Here is a 25,606-nt window from a genome sequence, read left to right as displayed (position 1 = left end):
ATTTTTAAAACTACCCTATTGGAGACTGAGTAAGGGAGAAAATATTGTGAAAGTAAATGAGCTTTGTAGCCAAATACTTAGCTTAAAACTCTGTTGTTACCTTAATGTCTTTTATGGGTTATTAGAGCTTCAGTTTCCTTACCTATAAAATGTGTGCCATAATATCTACATTCAAAAGTTGGTATGAAAATTAAAAGAGAATGGATAGATGTGAAAGCATCTGGCACAGTGCTTGATGCATGCTCTTGTAAATTATTTGACAAAATACAAGATGAGCAGGATTGTTCATGGTACTTTAAAGATCAACATAAATCCCAGTTTCTTCATGAAAAAAACTGTTTTTTTATTTGTTTTTTTGTTTTCAGGATAAATCAACACAATCTGTAAACTGGTTACCAGTTTATCCTGAAACCTATCAAGAAGCAAGGATTTCTGGATGTGTTTAATTCCTGTTCAAAGTGACAGTCTCTTGGTTCTAATACTCTTCCAAACACTTCCTTGTCCTGATAATGATTTGAATGAACACATTATTTCTTATTCTATAGTATAAGTTTCTTTTGTTATATGCTTATGACCCAGTTCCTAAAAAAAATAACCTCTACTTGTTATATATTCTGTGGTCAATAAATATTTTTAAATAATTTCTTGTCTTAATATATATAATGCTCTTAAACTATAATAATAGTAATGACACCTTCAAAACCTCCTGGTATATCCAGCAGCTGTTCTTTCCAGCTCTTTCAAGTTTTAGTTCTGTGCCTGAGACAAATTTCACTTATTATCTCTTCATATCTCTTTCAATACTTTCTCAAATGCCAAGGCTAGAAAGCTTAAAACCATGGGGCAAAGACTTTAATTTTAGTTCCTGTCTGATGCATTTAGCTGAGATTCTTTGGATTTTTATGTTTTAAATTTTATTTTTAGTTGATAAATGGTAATTGTGGATATCTATGTGTGATATTTTCCCATATATTTTTACAATGTGGAATGATTAGAGCAGGCTAATGGACAATTCTAATACCTTACCTACTGATCATTTTTGTGTGGTTGAAAACATTTAAAACCTACTTTTTTAACAACATTGAAATAAAACAATGTATCTTTTTTTCTTGTAGTCACCATTCTGTCCAGTAGATTTCCAAGACATTTATCTGCCTGCACAGCCATTAGTAAGGGGGAAATACTGTTATTTGTGGCAAAATAAATGAGAGTAGTGTTGGGAGTCACCCCGGCTCCAAAGATGGTGCCGACCCCGCTTCTCTTCTGGTACTAACTTCCCCATGCCCCCAGACAGCAGCAGGAAGAGCTGCCCAATGGTGAGCCCTGCTGACCCTCATGATCCTTACCCACCAATCAGAAAGCACCTCGTGCCAATACCCTGCTCTGTTGAACTGCCCCCAGCTCTATAAATGTGCAAAGCTGTTCCTCAGTAAACGGGCACTTCTCCAACCATGAGCCTTGTTCAGTCATTCTTTCAAGTAGGGGACATTATGTTACCTGAAATAAGCCAGGTACAGGAAGACAAATCCTACATGATCTCACTTATGTGTGGAATCTATATAAAACTTTGAATCCCCCAAGACATAGGCAGAGAAGGGCAGGGTTTGGGCATCCATTTAGCTGATGTGGATGATGGCAGAATTATGAAGCCAGTAGCTTCTGATTCATCAACACTGCAGCAACAATAGCAACTTTTTCTACTTTGGCAGGGACAGGTGACTCTGGTGCTGACAGTTGTCTCTGTGGTTCAGCCCTAAGCATTTCCTCCAGTCATCTCAAAAAGTTTACAAGAACCAAATTCCCTTATTGCTTAAAGCTAACTAGAGTGGATTCCACTATATAAAACATCACCCTAGGAAAATTATTAGTTGTTCTGAATCTTTATTTTCTTGTTTGTAAACTGGGAAATAGTAATAACATTCTATAGAGTTGTTGAAAGGGTTATATTAGACAACACTAGTGAAGTCTTTACAATGGGGCAGGCATACAACTTACTGATGTAGTCTGTTTGCTGTAAATAGCTTCTCTTATGTAATCATAGATATCATCATGGCCTTTCCCAAGACAGTCTCAAATCTTTCAAATTTTTATAGAAGAATTTAAGGTAAACAAATTACATGTTACAATAATTCAAAGATTTCTTTCTTGAGAGATTGAATGGGTAATTCTACTAGTCCCTAAAATATCCCGGATGGCCTAGGGTTGCAATGTTTACAATATTACTAGCCAAGATAACCAAGTTAATAAACTTTATGAATATTGAGAAGCAAACATGAAACAATATTCAATAAATCCCTACATTAGACAAATGATGAAAATAGCTATAGTAATAAGTATGTTTTTGAGTTTGCATTTTATACTTATTTTACCTACTATTATTTGAATAAAGGTTATTATTTTTTTAATGAAAAAATTGGTATTTATAACTATTTTTAAAAAACAAATTCATAAATTAAAAATATTATTGTTCTCTCTCAAGAATTTTAGTGAAGAATATGTTTACATGAAAGCTGTAAAGATGGCACCAAAATTCTCTTTTTTATCAACTTATTTGTGTTTGTTGCTCCTCCTCTAATGGTGTATCATTTAAGAACTGAAAAAAAATCTCCAAATAGTTGCCAATAATCTTCAGTTGCTACTACCTCACTTGCTGTTTTCAAAGAGAGTTATATGCAGTGGAAACGATGTGGGTACAGACATTTTGTCTCACTCTAGTCACATATTCTGATTGGTGACCAGGCCTGGCCCAGCTCTCAGATATAAGATCATTTCTTGTTCCACTGGCCTAATTCCCAGGACTCCAAAAACCTGAGTAGTCTCCTCATCCTTTTCCTCTGACCCACAATCTAATTATGACCTGCAAGGTCTTACCATTCTGTTGGTAACAGGGGACATGGGAAAATTGAGTTGGGGAAAGAGAAGGTTGCCATCTAGTTTAGAGCAAAAATACTGTCACCTGCTGGTTCCTTGTGTCTTTGTGTTGTCTCCTACTCTGCTTTAGATTCTGGTTTGTTTTCTTTTTAGATTTCTAAAAATGGATACTCCTCCTTTTAAGTCTCTCCCTCAGGGTAATGATTATTCATATAGTATAGGAAAAACAAGAGCAATGTAAAACAATCCAAAAGGAAAAGACAAGAAATATTTCCTTAAAAGATAAAAGATACAAAATTAAGCTATGTAGAAAACATAATTTTATAATTTGCTTTACCCACTAATGCTTCATTTCTACCCTATGTACAATTATATACCTTTTATGCTTAGGTGAAGGGAGTAGAGAGAAAGCTCATCTCTCAAGAGCTCTGTATGCTCTATCAACACTGTGAAATCAATTTTCTGTGCTTTGATCCTCCTCCAAGCATCCCCTTCATATAGCATCATATCTTGAAGAATCAGAGTAGTCATAATAAATTTTTCCCCAGAAAGAGACAAAGCTAAAAAAAATAAAAGCTTGCATCTAGGATTAGGGTCAGACACCAGCCTGATTTTCCATGATCTCATTGCTGCTCTGTTTTATTTTATTTTATTTTTTTACCTGAAAACCATCTTGCATTTTTATTTGTTGTCCTATGGAGATAATTAGGGAAATTCCCTAACTTGTTTGTCATTGTTGCTCGTGAATATCCATGGCACTTGTGAATCCGATCCCTAAGGATATACCTTTAAAAGAACAGTCATCTCTGTTGAACAGTGGGTTCATTGTACCCTGGACCCAACCAGCTCCATAGTCTGTCTGGGTGAGACCATAGGAGGAGTCAACATACACAGTTAGCCCTTGGCAGAGAAATGAAAGACCAAGAGTGAGAGCAAGAGAGAGCAAGATTGAGATTGAGGGGATAGAGACACGCAATGAATGGATCAAAGGGAAAAATCACTTGCAAACAGAAAAATCTCTGCCATCTTCATCTCTTATCCAACAGGGAAGAAATAAACTTTGAATTTTGGATTTAAAATTCTTGTCACATAAAAATTGAGGTGATGCTACATTTTCTTTGAATTGGTAACTGAATAATTTTGCATTCCCATGTAATCTTTGTGGACCCTGGAGTCTTTCCTGGGTGAGGAGATTCAAAGTTGTGGAATTATTGAGCTTCATAGAGAAGCATTTCCCCCAAGATTTAAAGTAAGCTATTTAAAAGCCTCTATTACTTTTCTCCATTTCCTTATGTCACCTTTCTGTAACTCCTTTCAGGTCAAGAGGCCAAAACTCATGGAGTGATGTAGGGTATGTTCTCCAGGATGCCTCTCCACAGATCTGATCTCTGGACAACTGAACCTAGATCTCCAACCAAGATGACCTACTCCACCAGGTTTCTAATGAGAAATAAACAGAATGCAGTTTGGTAAGGCATCTGGTCTTAATTAAGCATTGCAAGTTATTTGATTATCAAGTGCCTAAACATATATCAGGGACTATAGTAGATACAAGAGATAAAAAACATACCAAAGGCAGGCTAAAATTGTATTTTCAAGGTGTTCACAAATCTAATAGTGGTGACAGGTAAGCAAAATGATACATGTGATGGTATGATGTTATCAGGTCCAAAATGTTATAAAACCAGAGATGGTACTGAAAAGGAGTTGGGAGTAATAGGCAGGACGTGGGGGTTAGGACTGGGTATGCAGGGCTGGTTTGTTAGGATGAAATTTGAATAGGCATTTGCTGGGTGGCAAGAGTTAGAGGACGTTTCGGGTGGAAGATGAAGTCTGTGCAACTACAGTCTCAGAGTGGATTGCTGCCCAGAAAAACTGCAACTTCTTTAGTGTGGCACAAGCTTGGGCTGAGTATTGATGAAGGAAGAAGGTCGAAATTAGAGAAATATGGGCATCAGAATAATGTAAGGATCAGGTCTGCAGTAGTCACTGATGGATTAAAATTTGAGAATCATAAGTTCATAATTGTATTTAGCCAACCTGGTTTTCAAAACTCTCCCTTTATTTGTGCAAGTCCCCTTATTTTCATCTAACCTCTCTTTGTTTTTTTGGACTCCATGAAGTTTTATTTTTATTGGGATAAATAATTTTTAATAAACCCATCACAAACATGGTACTTTGTTTAATAGCTATCTTCCATGTAAAACTGTATTACATGTTTGTTTTGATTACAATTTTATCCCTACAGTCTGTTCCCTGAAAGGCACTTATTAAACATTCACAGATTAAAAAGGTAAAAATAATTCTAGCCTTGCCTCTTACTATGTATCTTTGAGCCAGTTATTTAATTAATCTGAGCCTTACTTTGCTAATCTGTCCAATGTGGAGAACACAGCCCCCTTCACACTACAATATAAGAAGCAAATGAGGTGATACATTTAACAGTTTCTGGCCCAGAGTACACAGTCAGTCAGTGGAGGAGGTGTAAGTCATGGTGTTGTCTCAGACACTGTAGTGTGACTTGCCTGCCCAGCAGCTGCCACCTCCATAATGTCCCCCAGATCTCTGAGTGCAGACTGAACTGGGCTGCAGAAGCACAAGGGACAAATATGAGAGGAAGGGGGTCATCTGTCCAGAATATCCTAAGAGACTTGACCAGGCAACAGTACCAATGACAAGCCTGGACTATGGAGAGAAGCCCAGCTTACTTTCTCTTTTTCCTGAGAAAATCCACTTTTCATCTCCAGCATCTTCTGAATAACTCAAATCAATTATATTTCTTAGACTCAGCAGATGAGTGTGCTTCTCTGACTGAACTTACACTCTACTCCTAATAACGACTTTCAGAGGTAGGTAATGGTTAAAGTACTAGTCAGTGACTGGATCAGAAAACAATGTACAGAGCAGGGGTTATGTATATTCAGATGTTAGGCACATATGAAGTTTCAACAGGGGTGAATGAAGAGCACCACAAATATTAGGAGTCCTTGAACAGATAGACTTGGAGGCAAGTTGCTCATATAAACAACTAGATTTTAGGAACTCCAGAATGCTCATAAAAACTCAAAGTGGCAGGAGTTTGGACAAAAATATACCTGAAAAAAAGAAAGTTGCTTTCATTATAAGTGTCAAAATGAGGATCAGGAGGATGAAAAAAATGGGAAAGAATTGAGGATGGATATACAATACTATGTGAGACATAAATTGGAATTGAGACTGTGGGCAGACAGAGAGAGAGGTGAGAAGCAATATTTAAAGGAGGAAGATTATTGCACAGTAGAAAAGGTATAGAATTTGGAGACAAATAGTCTATAATTCCATCTCTGCTACTTTCACCTGTGTGAATTTAGCCAAATTATTTATCTAATTGTCTGTAACATGTGATCAGTAATATCTTCCTTATTATAGTGTTGTGAGAGTTAAGTGACCTAGTATCTGGAAAGGGCTTCCTACACATTCTGCCATATAAGAGATACCCAGAAAATGACGAATATCATTGATATGGTAGGAGATTGTGCAGGCTGGGGGATAGCAAAGGCAAACAGGAGGAGTGGAGCTGCAGGCTGAGCAGGAACACTGGGCGGGTGTTTAGCAAGGAAAGAGTGTAGGACAGGTTCTTGTGGCCTTCCTCATGTACCCAGAACAGTGGACTGCAGGCAGAGATCTAGGTAGTGAGTAAAGCAATACAGTCCCAGGAGCCTTCTCAAGGTTCCAAGAATAAAACGTGAATTTCAGGGTAATAAAAGGATCTCAGGTAAAATTAGAGAATAAATAAATGGGACTTGTCTCCTTTTCCACAGGTAGCTACGGTGACAAGAAATAATCTGTCAGATGCAGTAGGATGCAATGTGTTGGAAATGGGAAGAATTAGTAGCAGGTTATAGGAAAAAGTGCGAAGCAAGAGAACTATTCACATCACCTCACCTTCCAGCCTGTCTTTGTCCATTTATCCTCCTTTGTCCCACCAATTCTTTCTAATCAAATGGTTACATTGCTTTACTCTGTGATTTTCCATCTTCTTTCCTTGATAGTGAGCTCTCTTCCAAATCTCTGTCATGCTTTATTCAGTCCAAGTGGTTTGAAGAAGGCTTTCTGGGCTCACCAGACAGAAATGATTAGCCTCTATGATGGATGCTCACCACATTCAATACTTGATTGTAATGCTTATTTCAGTATACTATATTCTTTATTGCCTGTCTTTGTCTCCCTTGAAAGACAGCTCTAATGTCATTTGTCTGGGTATTTTCAGTGCTTGGATCTGCGAAGTCCATGGTAGAGTTAAAAGTGTGGAGGAAATAGGCCAGGAAGTGGGACATTAACGTTTTTGAAATGGAGAAAAACTTGGATATTTTGAAAGGTAGCAGTAGTAGAAAGTAAGCAGAAGAAAAGGGAAGAGAGGCGTAATAGACAGTACAGTGTCCTGACACAGACACAAAAATATAATCAGTGAGGAATAAAATTATTATTTTTAGGAAGAGATGATTGATTGCTCAATATATGGGAATGATTCATAACAGTAACCTGTCATCTGTAAGTTATATTAAGAATTCTTAAATAGCTCAACTCTGCAACAACCTTCCAAAGTCACCCCAATTCTCTCAAAGAAGAAAGCAACATGAATACTACTGCCTAGAACAATGATTAACTCATCCTCATCTCCCTGGCCTCTTACTTCTGTTACTTCATTTTTCTCCTCCACTACTTCTGCTCCAATCGTTCTCAATTCCTTGTTGTTTCTCACATTGTGCCTCACCTGAACCACATATTTCTTTTGTCAGGAAAACTCTTCCATCAGAGAATCTGATGGCTAATGCCTTCTCCTTCTTCATGCTGCTGCTCTGGATACCTGATCTTGCCATTCTATTTAAAATATCAACCTGTTGCCAAGGCCAGCGCTGATCTTCTTTACCTTGGTCTATTAATTTCCTACGCAGAGCTTAACAAAGCCTAATTTGTATGTATGGTATTTACTGTTTATATCTCTTTTCTAGGATGTAACTACCTAGGATCAGGGTTTTTTTGTTGTTGTTTTGTTTTGCCTGCATTTGTCTGTTTTATTAACTGAGTAATCCCAGACATCCAGAAGAGTGTTTGTCACATAGGGATGTTTTGTGAATATTTGTGAGAATAATGAATTTAATATACAGAAAGAGATGGGATATCTGATATATCAGTTTCCTGAGAATGAGAATGAGAGCAGATGTGAGAATTGGTCTTAGATAAGAACAGACTAAGCAGAGACATGAGAGGGTGAGCACGTATGATTTGGTAATGGGAGGGTGAATAAATTACCTTCTGGTAGCCTTATTTGTCTTTGTAAAATAGGAGGTGAAACTCTGCTGTGATTTGGAGCAGGAAGTAGGACTTCATGTTGGAGATCAGAAGCAAGGATCTTTGGGAGAAATGGAGAGTGAGTTAACTAAAAACCATGTAGGAAGCCAGCTGTTGTCTATGGCTCAGCTGAGCCCTGGGTGACACACCAGTCTGCTCTTAAGAGCCACTTGGACATTTCCAACATGGTTCTTTGATTGAAATATTTATATGAAATACATTTTATCTTAGTCATAAAAAACTCTTGTTGTATCATTCATTTTCTTGTGTGATTTTTTCCCGCCAGAAGGGCTCAGCTGTCCAGGTGCAGATAAAAAGGAAGCCTCATTGCTTTCTTTGGAGTCCCCTGGTGTAGGAAGTACTATGTCCTCCCTTCAGCGGGCTCCCTAGGTATGTATCCTTCTTGTGGCTGTACACCACTGGACTATAATGGCTTGCTTAAGTGTTTATCTCCTTCTCACAACTTTGAACAGTGGAATATGACTATTTCATCTTTATATTTTCAGTATCCAGCATGAGGCCAGATGTCAAATAATTATTCAGTAAATCTTCACCATAACCACTAATAATGGTGTACAATTTGTATTCAAGATTTTCTGATTTACTATTTTAGTGTTATAGCCCCCTTTCCACTAGTAAGTGAATTGGTTTAAATGACTTAAGGTTTGGTTCAGATTATAAAGGTTAGTAAGTGATTAATTATGGACTAGAGTATAGGTCTTCAATTATTTGTTCCAATGGTATGTACTTCCTTTAATGCTTTAGTATACCCTTAAATATTGAGGTTTCCTTTGTCCACGTTTCTTGTTATGCTGCTCTTATTTTTTTCTATGATTCTTTAAAGATCAGACTTAACTAAATGTGATTCACATATAAAATTCCTTTTCACCTTATTTTGTAGTTGTTTGGATTTATGTTATGTGCTTTATTATTGCTTTACACCTCTTGGGCAAAAATTGTTTCCTTGAGAGAGTTGTTAAAATTAATTAAAGGATAGTTCTTCTTAGTGAAGATACAAGTCAAACTTGAATTCAATTCACTGTGTTCACCTTTCCAATTCATTAAACCAACTACCTTGTTAGGGATCTGAGGTTTTTTAGGTCAGAAGGTACATACAAATCAAGAATAGTTTATGAACACTTGAGAAATTCCACATTTTATTCTTCTTTATTGTTCTCTGTATTCTGCCTTTTCTTTTCCAGATCATCTCTATTGGTTTCCTTGAAATGTATTTCTCTTTTTAGTTTAATTTCATTTATGATCTCAAGCCAACATATATTTCTAATTAAATTTCACTTTCTCCTTAGCTCCTGTTGAGTCCTGGAAGCCCAGGACCCTTCTGAGTTGTTGGATATCTTAAGTTGCCTCACATCTAAGGCAACTCCTTAAGCAACTTGTCTTCAAGCATTGTATATAATAAGGAAAAGTTTCAGAGTCAAGGAGCAGATAGAATTCATCAAGTAGTGCTTTTTAAGTATAAAAATTTGAGCCAGTTTTGGAACAAGATGGGTGAATTATACAAATTAGGAAGGATATATGAACTAAGATGTGGGACCCACCCACATGTATATATAGCAGTCTCCTCTTATATGTGATTTTGCTTTCTGTGCTTTTAGTTACCTGCAGTCAACCACAGTTCACTGAAACCCAAGAATATTAATGGAAAATTCCAGAAACAAATAGTTCACAAGTTTTAAATTACATGCCATTTTTAGTGTCATGATAAAATAAATATTACACTGTCATGCTCTGTACTGCTTGGGACATGAATCAGCCCTTCAACATTGCCATACTATGTATACTACCTGCCTCCACTAAATGCTTAATAGCCATCTTGTAATGCTAATGTTCAAGTAATCCTTATTATAGATAATTATGACCCCTCAGTATCAAACTAGTGATACTGGCAATTATGATATGCTAAAGAGAAGCCATATTTAAAAGCTAGTATTTCCTTTTACGATGTGGAAGTTCTTAATAAGGAAAGAAAAAATCACCAATGATATTAAGATCTATAATATAATAAGAATTTTTGAGAGAGAAAGAGGCCACATTCACATAATTTTTATTCAGTATATCATTATAATTGTTCTATTTTATTATTAGTTATCATTATTCATCTCTTATTGCATGTTAATTTCTTAGTTATAAATTAAACTTTATCATGAATATTCACAAATAGAAAAAATAGAATATATGGAGGTTGGTACTAAATACAGGTTCAGGCATATACCCGGGATCTTGAAATCCATCCCCTTTGGATAAATAGGGGGACTGCTGGAATCATCCTTATGTATGCAGATATGCATATATTAAATAGTTACGGTAGTAATATATATGTATATATATGTGTATCTATATAAATTTTATATATATGATAGTTTGTATTCATAGAGTCTTACAATGTCAAAATGTGTTTTTATGCAAGTCATTTATATAATCATTTATTATTATTAAGTGTTACATATTATACATAATTGTGTGTGCTATACTGTTAGATGATTGCTAGCACATAATGTTTGCTGATGCCAGCACTTCCTCAAACAAGCAAGTAGTTCATAGTGTTTAATCATTCTAAAGTGGTAGACCTTTATTCATTCAACTTTCTAAAAATCATGGCCATAAATAGAGGCAGAGAATCATTGCCAGATTCAAAATACATATCTGAGGAATGGGCCAAATCCAAGTATTCTTGTTTTTTTTTTTTTGTTATTGTTGTTGTTTTTTTCCAGTTGATGTGTTGCTTTTATTTTCTCCAGGTTTTAAACTTCCCTGGATCCCTGTCCTGTGTTCTGGACCTTGCTTGGCACTGATTTAAACCACTATAATCTCCTACAATCAAGCTGCCTCTGAAATCAGGGGCTATATGGACAAAGAAAGTATTTTCTCCTAGTACTACATGAAGAAGGTCCAGATCCTAAGATCTAAACCCTAAGTCTGACTTATTAATTCTGCTTTGACATTCTTTGCTCTGCATTATTTTTTTTTTTCAGGAATTTGATTCTGATTTTCTGGAGAACTTGTGACTTCTCCTGATTCCCAAATCATATCCTGGGCTAGATGATGACTCTAAAGTGTAAAATTAAAGTATCTGTAGTCTGAGGGTTCCTTGCTGGAAGTGCAGATCCTACTCTTCAGTTTGGTGTTATTATCAATCAATCTTTGCCTCTGGATGATCTAGCTATGTGGAAAGGAAACATCACTCATATTAGTGAATTCATCCTGGTGGGTTTCCCTACTGCCCCTTGGCTGCAGATTTTGCTCTTTTTCCTTTTCCTCATCACTTACCTCTTTGTTCTGTTGGAGAATTTGGTCATCATCCTCACTGTATGGGTCACTGGGTCTCTGCACAAGCCCATGTACTATTTTCTGGGCACCATGTCCTTTCTGGAGGCCTGGTATATATCTGTCACAGTCCCCAAGATGCTGGTTGGATTTCTACTTCATCCCAATACCATCTCCTTTTTGGGATGCATGACTCAGCTCTATTTCTTCATCTCACTTGCCTGCACCGAATGTGTGCTTTTGGCTGCCATGGCCTATGACCGTTATGTGGCCATATGTTGGCCTCTTCGCTATCCAGTCATGATGACCCCAGAGTTTTGTGTTCAACTGATCATTAGTTCCTGGGCAAGTGGCTTCACCATCTCCATGGTAAAGGTGTACTTTATCTCCCAAGTTGCATTCTGTGGCAATAATATCTTGAACCATTTTTTCTGTGATGTGTCACCTATCCTCAAACTAGCCTGCATGGACTTATCTATGGCTGAGAGAGTAGACTTTGTGCTTGCCATCATCATCCTTGTGTTTCCTGGCTTTGCTACTGTCCTTTCCTATGCCTTCATTGTCTCTAGCATCCTGCACATACCCTCAGCCACTGGGCAGCGGAAGGCCTTCTCCACCTGTGCATCTCACCTTACAGTGGTGGTCATTTTCTACACAGCAGTGATCTTCATATATGTCCGACCTCGGGCCATTGCTTCATTTAACTCTAACAAATTGATCTCAGCCATATATGCAGTCTTTACTCCCATGCTTAACCCTATCATCTACTGCCTGAGGAACAAGGAGGTCAAGGATGCCATTAGAAAAACCATCGTGAGTGGCTGAGCCCTTGAGAGATTCTTTTTGTTGAAGAGACCTTCCTTCTTTCATAATTTTCTTTAACCACAAATAGCACCTTAATTAGAGGAGAGTCTACAATTGTAAACACACTCACTCAGAATAATGATTTAACCAGGGATCAAAGAAAATCCTCCCCCCCCCCCCCATTGATCAGGTTTTAATTAAATGCTTCCTTTTATAAGGCAGTAGATGAAGTTGTCAAAATTCTGAGATATTTATTAGTAAAATAGTTGTAATTTTATTGTTTTGAAGAATGTGTTAAGAAGTAATCAATTATTATCTGTTTTCAGAGTTTTGTTGGTGAGGTTATTCTATTTTGACTTATTTATTTTAAAAATTCTCTCCCTTTAGGGAGAGGTGAAAAAAGAGAAATTTGTTGTATAAAATGTGAAGGTTATGGTCTGTTCATTTATTTGAGGAGGGCTGGGGACTGTCTACTTTTATTATTAATTGGTCTTAATGTTATTTTATTTGTTTTAAAAATTTAATCAAGGGGCTAGGTTGTGGCTCAGCAGTAGAGCACTCACCTAGCACATGTTTGATCCTCAGCACCACATAAAAATAAAGAGGTAAAATAAAGGTATGTATGTATGTATACATATATGCATGAATGTATATAGATAGATACACACACACACACACACACACATATATATATATCCTGTGATTATATTATGTATATCATTTCATGGTTTTATTTGCTTCCATTTTTGGAACTTCTTCATAGAATATTTTGGATAAAATAAGGGCCAGACTTTAGGAAAACTGGTGACTGTTTATTAAATCCCATTTCTTTTCAAGTAAAGGAGACTGGTATTGACAAAAGACCAAATTCTTTTGCTTAGATGATACTTGGCCAGAATATGAAGAATTTTTCCCAGTTTCCCAAAATATCTACCTTTATTTCAATTTTGAAAAAGTAGATGCGAGATCTTGAAAAGTATTATTGTTAGGTAGTAGCTAGCAATGAGTAGTGAAATGCATGGGCAAGGACAGGTTTACTTTAAGTATTCTAGATTTTTTTTAAGTTACTACCAAGGCAGATGAGTACATAATTTGTAGCAGATTGCCTATGGAAAAGCAGGATACAAAATCCTTAAGGATAAACAAACAAAAGTAAAAGTGGTAATGAGGATGAAGGGTGTGGGATACCTTGGGAAAAAAAAAGATTTATAGGACTGATTCTTGACAGGACTTATAAAGGTCAATATAGAACTAGAAATTATGGTGCCACATGTCTCCTACTATCTCAGAACTGGGTGTTATTTAGTGGCACAGGCACACTAAGTGACTTTTGACTGGCTACTGGCCCCAATGCTTATATTAACATGGGATTGATTTGTAGATAAATTCCTCCCTAAATAGGATGGCCACCATGACAGTTCTGGAGAGGACCAACTAAGGTTAAAAACTCCACACTGTTCGACCCTTGCTATACCTGATTGGAAAAGAGTACAGAACGTGGTCCCTGGTTCTCCTGGTAAATGTCAAAAAGTAATTAATTTGGAGACAGCATTGTCGTCTGTGTCGTCTCTCTCTTGAGAGTGCTCTCTGCTTCAGCCTTACTTTGCTCTTACTTTATTTTCACCTCACTTCTATTCTACTGTCACTTATAATAAAATTCTCTTGCATGGCTTTTGGTGTCTGACTTTAAATTTTCTTTTGTCAGAACACAAGAAGCAAGGTTTAGAATTTCAACCCCCTGCTTTCCTGTGACAGTATATGCTTTCATTTAGTCATTGTAAAATGGTAGAAGAGAGATGCATTCTGTCTGGGTCAGCAGGAATACTGAATAAATTAATTAATGAACTATTATCTGCTAAAATTTTAAGAATGATAAACACACTATTTTAATCCATCATTTGAAAAATACATTTCATGTTTTAATTAGGCCTTTTGTTTTTATACCATCTATGTTTTATTTTTACTTTATTTACCATGTTTTTACATGTCCTTCCCATTTTGTATTTGTTTTTATACCATACCAGATAAAATGGCTATATTTTACATTTATATAGATTATGATACATTGCAGATTGTGGTAATTTCCAATTTATCTACACTTTTTAGATTCCCCATGACATTCATTATTTTAACTTACCCTTCAGATGTATTAATATTTGCTTTCCATATTCAGGTACTTTAAAGTTGGGTGTATTCATATTTATAGTTGTGATGTTTTCTTTTTTCATTTGCTGTAGATATGCATGGCAGTATAGCACATTTTGACATATTATTCATACATGGACTACAACCCATTCCAATTAGGATTCCATTCTTGTAGTTTACATAATATGGAATTAAACTGACATGTTTTCCTATTGAATGAACACCCTTTAACACTGTGTAATAAGACTCTGTGTGCCATTTTACATTTTTGTCTAAAGGACTATGTGTTAAATAGTTAATAATTAAATAGCTAATTAGTTACCCTTGCTATCTTTTGGTTTCTGTTTTTTTAAAAAATATTTTTAATTGTAGATGGACACAATACCTTTATTTTGTTTATTTATTTTTTTATGCAGTTCTGAGGATTGAACCCATTGCCTCACATATGCTACACAAGCACTCTACCACTAAGCCACAAACCCAGGCCTGGTTTCCATTTTTATGGCATATATTTTTCTATCTCTTCAATTTAAATCAATGTGTGCCCTTAAAATTGGAGTTATTAAATTATAGTCGGCATATGATAAGGTCTTGTTTGTTTTGACCATTTAGCTATTCTGTGTCATTTGATTGAGGAATTTAACCTATTTACATTGAACATAATTATTGATAGATGAGGACTTTCTTCTGCAATTTGTAAATTTTTTCTTGTTGTTCTACAGATCCTGTTTATTTTTTTGCTGTCTTCCATTGTCATTTGGTAATAAATGCCACTACAGATTATCTGTAATATATTAAAGTGCTTTGTTTAGTGTTTCTAGTACAAATTTTTATTTTTAGGTTACTAGAAAGTTTACACAAACATTTTATAGTCACAAATGACTATTTTTAACTGATAATTACTTAATTTTTATCATGAAAAATCTCTACCTTTTTACTCAACATGCCCCCCAACATTTTATGTTTTGATGTTACATTTTGCATCTTTTCATTATGCATCACCTAACAAATTATTGTAACTATTAAGTATTTTTAATAGGCAATAAACATAAGACATTGAAGAGGGACTATGTCTCTAGGGTCCAGGAAAGTAATGGCGCCAATGGCAGGGTACATCCATGTTGGTAATGAAATCTGAGGCATAAGTGTGAAGCAGCTGGGGATCAAGGAATGGAAGGATGGATATGTGCATATCCACAGTGGTTCCATGGTCCAGGGCAGTGTTTAACTCTCTATGGCAGCTTTACTGATACCTGGACCATGAACATGTATTCTACAATGCAAATTTCATCACCAATGTGGAATTCTTTAACCAGGATGTACAGTTGATTGGTGAAGTAACTTTCCATATCTATTCTATCTCTCTGGTCTTCTGTGTCGATTTGATGAAGAAGTGAAGGACAAATGCTTCTTACAATACTAATCATCTGCAATACTATTGGAGAGATGCCAAACTTTACTTTGTTATTGATATTCTTACAGGATTCTCTCAGAAATTGCTTGCAGTTAAAGATGAACATCCTGAATACTTACTATTCTTGGTCATGTTCTATTATTCTAAGGGTCAGAGGATCAATATCTATCAGCACATCTATAACTCATTTTCAGCAAACTGATTGGAAAGCTGTATTCTTGAAATGTTCAGATTCTTCTCTGACCTCTTCACTTTTACACACAGCAATATATTTGGGGCCTCTGAATTCTATGCTATCCACACATCTGTGAATGGTTAAACCATCTCATCTGAGGAGATATTGAGACTGGTCACTTCAGTTATCTGTGCCTACATCCTCCAAAGTCTCTCATCCTTTTTCGATTTGAACACAGGTAAGTTCTCACTGGAACTTCATGCTCTTCTATCAGGATTACTGGGTTCCAGCAGGGCCTTCCATGATTAGGCAACCCTCTTATAGATCACCCCAAACCATCTCCCATAAATCAAGAAATACCCCTACTTCTCCAGGTATGTACTACTTAATTGTAACATCCATGGAAGCTTTATTAGAATTGAGATCAATGTTATTCATAAATACAGCCAAAAGAAAAGAACAAGCCTCATAACTAAATCTGTTTAATTACTGATGTACTACAGACTGCTTCAATTTCATTGGATCTATTTAGGCTTTTTATATCCTCTTTGCTCAATTTTAGTTAGTAATACATGTCTACAAATTTGTCAATATCTTTCAGGTTTTGCATTTTATTTAATATAATTTTTGGTATAGTTTCTAATGGTCCTCCAGATTTCGGTGGTGTCTATCTAAGTATTCTCTTTTTCATCTCTAATTTTATTTATTTGGGATCTCTCTCTCTCTTTGTTACTTTGGCTAAAATTCGTCAATTTTGTTCATATTTTCACAACAACTTATTTTTGCTTCATTGATCCCTTATGCTGTTCTTTAGTCTCTATTTATTTTTGTTCTGATCTTTATTATTCTTTTTTTTTCTACTTGATTTGGGGTTTGGCTTGTTTTTGATTTTCTAAGAACCTGAGATGGATCATTAGTTTATTAATTTGAGATCTTTGTTTTTCTGATGGAGAAACTGACAGCTATAAACTTCCCTCTTATAACTACTCTTGCTATGTCCCAAAGGTCCTGGTAGATGATGTTTCCATTTGTATTTGATTCTAAATATTTTCCAATTTGTCCACTCATTTCTTCAATGACCAACTGATTTTCAAAAGTGTATTGTTCAGATATTTGTATAATTTCTGCAGTTTCTCTTGCTGTAGATTTCTAGTTTCATTTGGTTATGGTTTGATAAATTATTTATTTTTAAAATTTTTTAGTTGTAGATGGACACAATATCTTTATTTTTCTGTGGTAGTGAGGATCTAACCCAGTGCCTCATATATGCAAGGCAAGCACTCTACCACTGAACTACATCCCCAGTCCTGGTTTGATAAATTATAAGAAATTATTTTAGGGTTTTTTTTGTATTTGTTAATATTTGCTTTTGGCCTAAAATGTGATATATTTTGGATAAAGTTCTGGGTGTTGTTGAAAAGAATGTATATTCTGTAGCTGTTACAATATTAAGTAGATGTGTATTAAATCCATTTGATTTAAAATGTAATTTAATTCTGTTGTTTTTTGTTATTTTTATTTTTATTTTTTTTTGCCTGGATGGTCTATCTATTTGAGAGAGTTGGATAATGCATTCACTCACTATTATTATATTGCGGGGTGTCTATCTCTCCTTTTATGTTCTATAGTATTTGTTTCATAAAATTGGGCACTCTCACATTTGAGGAGCCAGATTCGATAGTGTACACATATAATCTCAACTTCTTGGGAGACTGAGGCTGGAAGACTACAACTTCAAGCACAGCCTGGAAAACTTAGCAAGACCCTGTTTCAAAGTACAAAAGGAAATGGCTGGGAGTGTATCTCAGAGAGGGGTAGGAGAGAAAAGAGAGGGAGGAAAGAAATCCAATTAAAGGATTTAAGAATACCAAAATTAGATGAATAATTTTAAAAAAAGATAGTGAGGGAAATAGAAAAAAAAAAAAAAAGAAAGAGACGTTTCTCTTTGCTAAGGTGTTGGAGACACTTCTTTCTGGAACTTCTAATTTTGAAATCCACCAGGTATTGATGTGGGGGGTAGATTGCATTGCAGCTCCAATCAGGTGTATTCACTCTCAGCCCCAGTGGAACCTGTTAGGGCAGTTTTCAGGCTGAGTCCTGCCCTCTTACTCACCAGGGCTGGTTAAGGCAATGCCTACACATCAGGGAAATGTTCACTCCAGAAGCCCCTGTATACACAGCCAAGGAATTGGGGACAGTCCTAGCTGCTCATAAGCCCTCTCATCAGCCCCTCTGAACAGCTGAATGTATGGACCATCTCAATGGCTCCTACTCACTCCAGAGAGCTTTAGTCTGTGTGCTCCTGTGTGTGGCAAATGTTGAAGCCACAGCTGCATTTCATCTGAATGCCTTTGACTATGAAGGCAGCAAGTAAACCAAGCAAATCTGTGCTAGGGAAAGGAGAATCTTGGAACCCAGCAATCTTCCAAACTCCCTCAGGGTGCTCTCAAACTCAGCCCTTATGGGAATAAACACAAGGCTGGAACACAGGCCACTGGGCCCTCCACAGCTCATGCTCCTTCTGCTTAAGACTCTCAGAAGATCTGTGATGGACCTTCCCATACTCCAAAGATGTCATGTGGTGGCCTCCTACCCATTCACTGCTAGGTGAGTCCCAGAGCCCCCAAGCTATGGCTATTTCATATTTCCTGAACCTCAGAGATGCTTATTAATAAGGTCTTTCTCTAGATGGCCCATGGCACGATAATTGTTTGCCAAATGATGCATTGGGTGTCTTCTGTAGAACTAACTTGTCATGTAAGCTTTCAGGGACTGCTTTCAGACCTAATCCCCATGCTGAAAATTTGAAATTTATAAGAACCTTGGGTTTCTTCTGTATTTAGGGCTACCAGTTGGCACTCTCCTTTACCTTCTATTTGTGCTGTCCTGTTTCCTCTTCCCAACTAGGGAATCTGGGTTAAATTTTTGAATTGCCTTTACTTTTCTCTGTTTCATTTCTGCTTCTAGGCACTGGTTACTTTTCCTATCACTCATATCTCTAAGATAAATGCCGAGAGTAAAGAAGATTTTCCCACATGTATCAACAGATCAGGGCCCTGGTGTTCCCTGATCTCTTCTCAGGCATAGATGCCTTAGCTGGGAAAGAAGGGAACACATTTCCCTGTGAAGCCCCAGTAAAGAAAAATATATTCACTTTTTGTGAATTTTTATTTAATTTATTTTTATTTATTCATACCAGGGATTGAACCGAGGGGTGCTTAACCACTGAACCACATCCTCATCTCATTTTTTTTTAATTTACTTTTTATTTTGAGACAGGATCATGATATGTTGCTTAGAGTCTTGCTAAACTGCTGAAGCTAGATTTCGACATGCAATCCTCCTGCCTCAGCCTCCTAAATTATAGAGATTACAGGCATGCATCACTGTGCCCAGCAATTATTTTCATTTTTTATTAATTTATTTGTGTGCATTATTTTATTCATATACTTATTAGGTTTTGAATAGGAAAAACGAGTTGAGCACTCCTAACCTGAAAATCTAAAATTTATCATAATCTAAAACTTTTTTTTTAAACCAAGTTGTTGTTATTTTATTTGGACATTTATTTTGTTCACTTATATGTGGTGCTGAGAATCGAACCCAGTTCCTCACACATTCTAGGCAAGCGTTGTACCACTGAGCCAGAACCCCAGCCCAATCTAAAACTTTTTGAGGGCTGACATGATACTGCAAATGGAAAATAACACACTTGACCTCATTCGATGGATTGTACTAAAAAATGCAGGTACACTAAAATATTATACAAAATTATCAATCTATGTATTTCAAGTATATATGAAATATAAATAAATTTTGTGTTTAAGTTTTGTTTCAATCCCAAAATATACATACATACAGTACATATATGTAGGGTTTTTTTCATGGTTTTGGGGTACCAAGGGAATACAGTATATTAAAAGTAATAGGTTTATTCACAGTTGAAATTGTATGTGTGTGTGTGTGTGTGTGTGTGTGTGTGTGTGCATGAAAATATATTTCAAAGTCCCCAAAATTTCCAAATCTGTAACATTACTGGTCCCAAGTATTTCATATAAGAGGTAGTCAATCTGTACAACAAATGCAACATTATCACAAAAATGTAAGTAGAAACAGGAAGACATTGATATCAGGAAATAATTCTAAGAGTTTGGAGGAATTTTTGAAGATAAGCACAATTACCTATTATCTCATTATAATTTTTATGCCCATATATGCTTTATTTCCCTTACCCATTCCTCTCTTTGTTCCTTTTTATAAACTTTTCTTAGATATAAGTTTATCCTTGTGGAGTAAAAGAAATTGTTTTGACTCTATTGAAGCATTGAGATTAGCGGTTTGTGCTGGGGAGAATGGAGATAAGAAATTTTAGCTTGCAAAATTTTATGGCAAGAAAAAAGAGAAAAATAGTATCTAACATTTGTAGGGCAACATCCTTATAAACAAAAAAGACTTATCACTGAGGAGGCAAGATAAAGGGTGTGAATGAGTCAGGTACATTTTCTTTTCGAGGGAGTGATGGCATCACCTGTTTGAAGTGAAAGGCTCATTTTTCTCATTCCCATGATTCGATCTATGACACACACTTATTTTAATTTTCTGTGAAAAGAAATGTTATGATGTTTGTTACTTTGTCTCTGATCATGAAAATTAATGAGTGAACCACTGACAAATCGACCTAAGACAGAAGCCAAATGATGTGACTCTGGAGTTACCCAATAGATTGTACTTATGTATTTATCTAATAGATTATATACCAGGGTGTTTGTTAAAAATGAAAAATTCTCCACCACATCTGAAATCCTGATTCTACTTGTGCTGAGGGTGTGTCAAACAAAAAACATATCTTAGGAAGCAACTTCAGTTATAAAGAATAACTATTGCAATTGGGAGAAAACTCTATGAATAAGTTCAACAGATTGTCAATGAAAGAGGTATGTTTTAAACCAGTTGTTTGCTGTGCTCCCCATACAAGGTTTGGAGCTGAGGAAAGTAAAGTGTCTAGAGGTTGAAAATATAAAACATGATCCTCTCACTCTTTTAATGTCAAAGCAAGATATTAGAATAAAGTCTACTGGGCAAGTTCCCCCTCCACATAAATATCCTTTTTGCCTCTGTTTTCAATGTATTTAATGAGAATTCCCTGAGCAAAGCTTAGGCCTTATGGATCAAGACTCACAAAAAGAGACCAGATATAGACATCATTTCAAATCCATAGACTCAACAAATGCAGACCCCTTTAGATGCATGTAAATGCATTATAAATGAGCTTTTCAAGCATACTTTTATAGAATACAAACATGCCAAAAATTCACTTACCAAAGTCCTGGGGATTTGAATTTGCTATAATTATGTGTAAATTAAATGCTGAATGAGACTGTTAGTAGCTCACAACGGAGACAAAGATGTGTTAGTCATCTAGTACAAAAAATAAGTGTATAGAACAGTCTCATCTAACATTGAAAGCAGAGTCACAAATACTAGGTAGACAATATCTATAATGGCTGAAGTATTTCCTTCACCATGTCTTCATTGTAAATAACAATGTGTACCACTCTCAGAGCCACCTAGGGTACTTCTTAAAAAATACAGATTTATCTAGCCTATTCTTTAAGATTCTGACTCTAATTCTGCTATGGGGTATAGTTGTCTGTTTATAGTATAAATAGTAAAAAAGACTTTCATGAGATTGGCTAATCCTCAGAATAAACAAGGTTTGAGTTATTAAGTCCCAGAAAAATAAGGAACTTATTCCTGTTAAACAGTGGAAAAAGCCACTTGCAATAATTACAAGAACGTAAAAATGCCTTGAAAATACCAGGAAAGTCTTTATACAGATAGGGAAGTTAGAACTTGATTTTATAATGTTGCCCCTCGTGAGGCTAATGAAAGCTAAAATGATGATGTTTTCAATAACCAATAATGAGAATAAGAGAACAATTACTTACATTCCACATCATGGAACTGGGTACACATACTTGCTATTAATAAGTAAGATTTCCAACGAACCAAAACCATAAGGTTTCAAACCCATTATTTATGGATTACCAGAATCGCATTGTAGTTTAAAGAATGGTAGAAAAAGATGAAACTTAAGTTCTTTTTTTTTTTTTTTCGATGTAAGCAGCAAAGAGGCATTTATTGCGAGCTAGCTCCGTCCTCCAAGTGCACACAGCAACTGGTGACTCTGAGAGGCCCTGAGCCCAGGGTTTGCAGCAGTTTTATACACTCTTTGGGGAAGGCAGGGACTTCACATACATCATAGCATCTCTGAGCAAATCACACACTGCAGGAAAATCATAAAACAACTCTAAAACATGATTAGCACATTCACTGGTGGGAACAAGTTGGGTAAGGGTGATTGGTTAGTACAAGAAGGGGATTCATTTGAACTGATTGGTTTAAACAATGAGGGGAGTACTTGCTGAACTACAGGGTTTCCCAATATGTTCCACCACCATAAACTACAGGGAGGGTCATCTGGCATCCCAGGTATTTTCCTTGTCTCATGCTGATTGATGGCTGCTAGGGGGTTGCTATGGGTCCCCACCTAGCCTGAGTCAGGGACACCTGACTCTGCAGGTCTCTCCTGTTATTTGTAGATAAACAACTCAGCAGGGTGGGTATGTGCCCAGGAGTGCTTTGTGGGTCTTTCCAAGGACAAAGGTCATGCCCCTTCCTTGCACAGGCTTTGCTCTGAGGTAAGGCTGGTTTTTCAACTCCACATTGGGAACAGATAGCTGGGTTTATTCTAGAAACTTCTAAAGGAAGATCCAAGGTGATTATACCTGGAATAAGAAATGGAAAGAGCCAAAGGGTCCACGGTGTCAGGCCAGGCCAGTTATATCTAGGAGAGAATTACACTCAGGCAGAGAAACGGACGTCTCAAAAGGAAGCTACATTGTGCAAGAAAGATAATGAACTCCCTTTTCATCTGTTGAGTCTGGACAACTGGGAGCTGTTCAAGCAGACCAATGTCTGATAGAACACTCTGGCAGGATTCAGTAGAGAGGTAAAATCACACAAGGCACCAGGCCCGATCCAAGCCATGAGTTCTAGGCATGGGTTTCTGCATCATTTTCATCTATTCTGAAACACATCTCTTTTTAGTCACACCTTTTCCTTTGGGGTCTCTGTGAAGGCTCCTCTGACCTTCAGGGTCCGACCTTCAGGGTCCGCAGGAAGAGAGAGCAAAACTTAAGTTCTTTTACTCCTAAAATCTTTAAAACTACCAGCCAAGTCCTGGCTGATTTACTAATCCACAGGCTTGAGGCAAACAAATGGGCAGATGGTTGAATTAAATGAATGAATATTGGAAGGTGTTTTTTTTTTTTTTTTGTATCTGGGATTAGAACCAAGGACAATTAACCACCGAGCCACATCCCTAGACTTTTTATATTTTTATTTTGAGACAGTTTTACTAAGTTGCTTATAGCCTCACTAAGTTGCTGAGGCTGGCTTTGAACTTGTGATCCTCCTACTTCAGTCTCCCCAGTCTCTGAGATTATAGGTATGAGTCACTGCACCCAGTTTGGAGTGGTCAATTACCTATCAATAAATAAAATATAGAGAAATCGAAAGCTCTGTATATGGCGAAGATTAGTGTGCAATCTGAAAGCAAAAGTCACAAATCTAGTAATCTAATAACAATCTTTCTGTAAACTATATGCTTCTTAGTAAGCTTAGAATTTTGTATTATTGATGTCATTATGTGATTATTTTTCCTGAAAATGGAAGTTAGAGTTGGAATTCAAATTTATTATCAAAATTGTAGCTAATTTTGATAGACTAAAAATAAAATAATATAATGGGAAAATTTGAGAGCAGAGAGCATAAAATTCTTGGGAAATATAACACAATTATGTACTTCCTATTTATTGCAAGGCAGCCAGTTTCCTGCTCAGGAGATGTGAACTGCTTGAGAAGTGGAGCATCTACAATAAATAGTAAAGAATAAAAGACAGAGACAGAAATTAGATTTTAAGGGAGCATCTGATAGGTCATTGAGTCCCAATTGGAGCTGGAACTGAACAACTAGAAAATGTCTCTGATCCTTTATTTAAGGGAGAATACATCAAAGGCAGGGATAAGTTTTCAACAAGAGGAGTCTTGCTTCTTGCTTCTTGTAGCAAACAAGTTGTTTGTCATCTTGCCAAGACACACCCATCTCTGAGAATCTGTGTGGCTGGGTGGCTTCAGCAGGTCACCCCATTTCCAGTGCTGTGCTGAACCTGTGACAGAGATGGGTAGGAATTCACATGTAGCAGGTAGTCTCAAACCAGCAGGATTGCCACTGAGAGTTCCCAGATACCAGACTTTCCTACCGGATGGCATCCATATCGATTTGGTTCATGCACAGTTCATAAGTGGCTCCCGTAACCTACCGACATATTCCTTATTTCCCCGAAGACATACTGAGCCTTAAAGTCCTCTTTCTCTTTTTATCATACAACTCTCACTTTCTAGAACTCTGTGATCCAATAGGGTAGCCACTATTCATGTGTCGCTATCAAATACTTGAAATATGCCTGCTCTGGATTGAAATGTGCTATATGCATATAATATATCCCATATTTCAAAGATTTCGTATAAAATGTATGTAGAGTATTCATGGATCTTTTTGTACTTTTATACATGGAAATATTTAAATTTAGGGTAACATAATACTTGAAATACATTTTACTTGAAATAAAATCAAGATACAAAGAAATGAAGGCAACTTGATACATGCTTCTAAGAAAGCATATTTGTTGGTTGAATCTCCTGAAATTTATAATAAGTAGCAACCTATTTTCCATAATTGGGAAAATTATTCAATACAAGATAAGTGACAATGTTAAAACCTGTCCCCATTGTCCATGGAAGGAAATCTCTTTTTTAAAGATGAGGTTGAAAAAGAAAAAGTATCTTGGATCAGATGCTTTTTGTTTGTATAAGGAATTGAATCAAAAGAGAAAAAAAAGAGCCAGATGTAAAAATACATGGTAGAAAACATAATAGCAATGATAATCCGTTGTAGGGATTCTGACCACAGAAATGTATAGGGAAGCATTCTTCTGATGAGAAAACTCCCAAGGGATAACATGTATCCTGTTTCCCATCCTTAGAATGCCCTTCAATCTCTCTTAGGATCTAATAATATAGCTAATATATGTGCAATGTCTAGCTGGTATGGCAATGCCCTGAGATGACTCTGTGTTCATCAAGCCTTGACCTTGATTACAGGCACAAAGCTCCTGGGAATTAGAAGAACTTGTTTCATCAAGGTCTGGCGCTCCTGGAGCTGCCCACCTAACAGTAACTTTAGACAATGGACTTTCTTGAGAGCTGTGTAAAGCTCCTAACATTGCATATTGTAATTGTGAAATGCAACTGCAGAATAAGCAACTTAACTGATACTCCAAACAATAATGTGGTTATGGTACTAATGACCTAATATAACCTATTGGTATAAATAAATATGGCTGCTTGGACAAAGGAGCCACTCTGCCACCTTCCCTGCCTCTACACCTTATCTCTCTATCTCTGGAAGAAAAGGCCATTCACTGTGCGAGGTTGGTGTCATTGGATACTTTAAAGGT

General features: G+C 36.4%; 1 protein-coding gene across 1 annotated transcript; it reads left to right on the top strand.

Moving 5' to 3' along the window:
- Positions 1–11,385: 11,385 nt before the first annotated feature.
- Positions 11,386–12,312, top strand: LOC308636887 (olfactory receptor 6B9-like; the record flags this gene model as incomplete). Its single annotated transcript, XM_081272737.1, has 1 exon — positions 11,386–12,312. The coding sequence occupies one exon, from the start codon at positions 11,386–11,388 to the stop codon at positions 12,310–12,312; it is 927 nt and encodes a 308-aa protein (XP_081128863.1).
- Positions 12,313–25,606: the final 13,294 nt, after the last annotated feature.

This window comes from Spermophilus citellus (genome assembly GCF_964194105.1).
Source record: "Spermophilus citellus genome assembly, chromosome: 2".
Lineage (NCBI taxonomy): Eukaryota > Metazoa > Chordata > Mammalia > Rodentia > Sciuridae > Spermophilus > Spermophilus citellus.
This window is presented reverse-complemented; position numbering and strand designations above follow the sequence as displayed.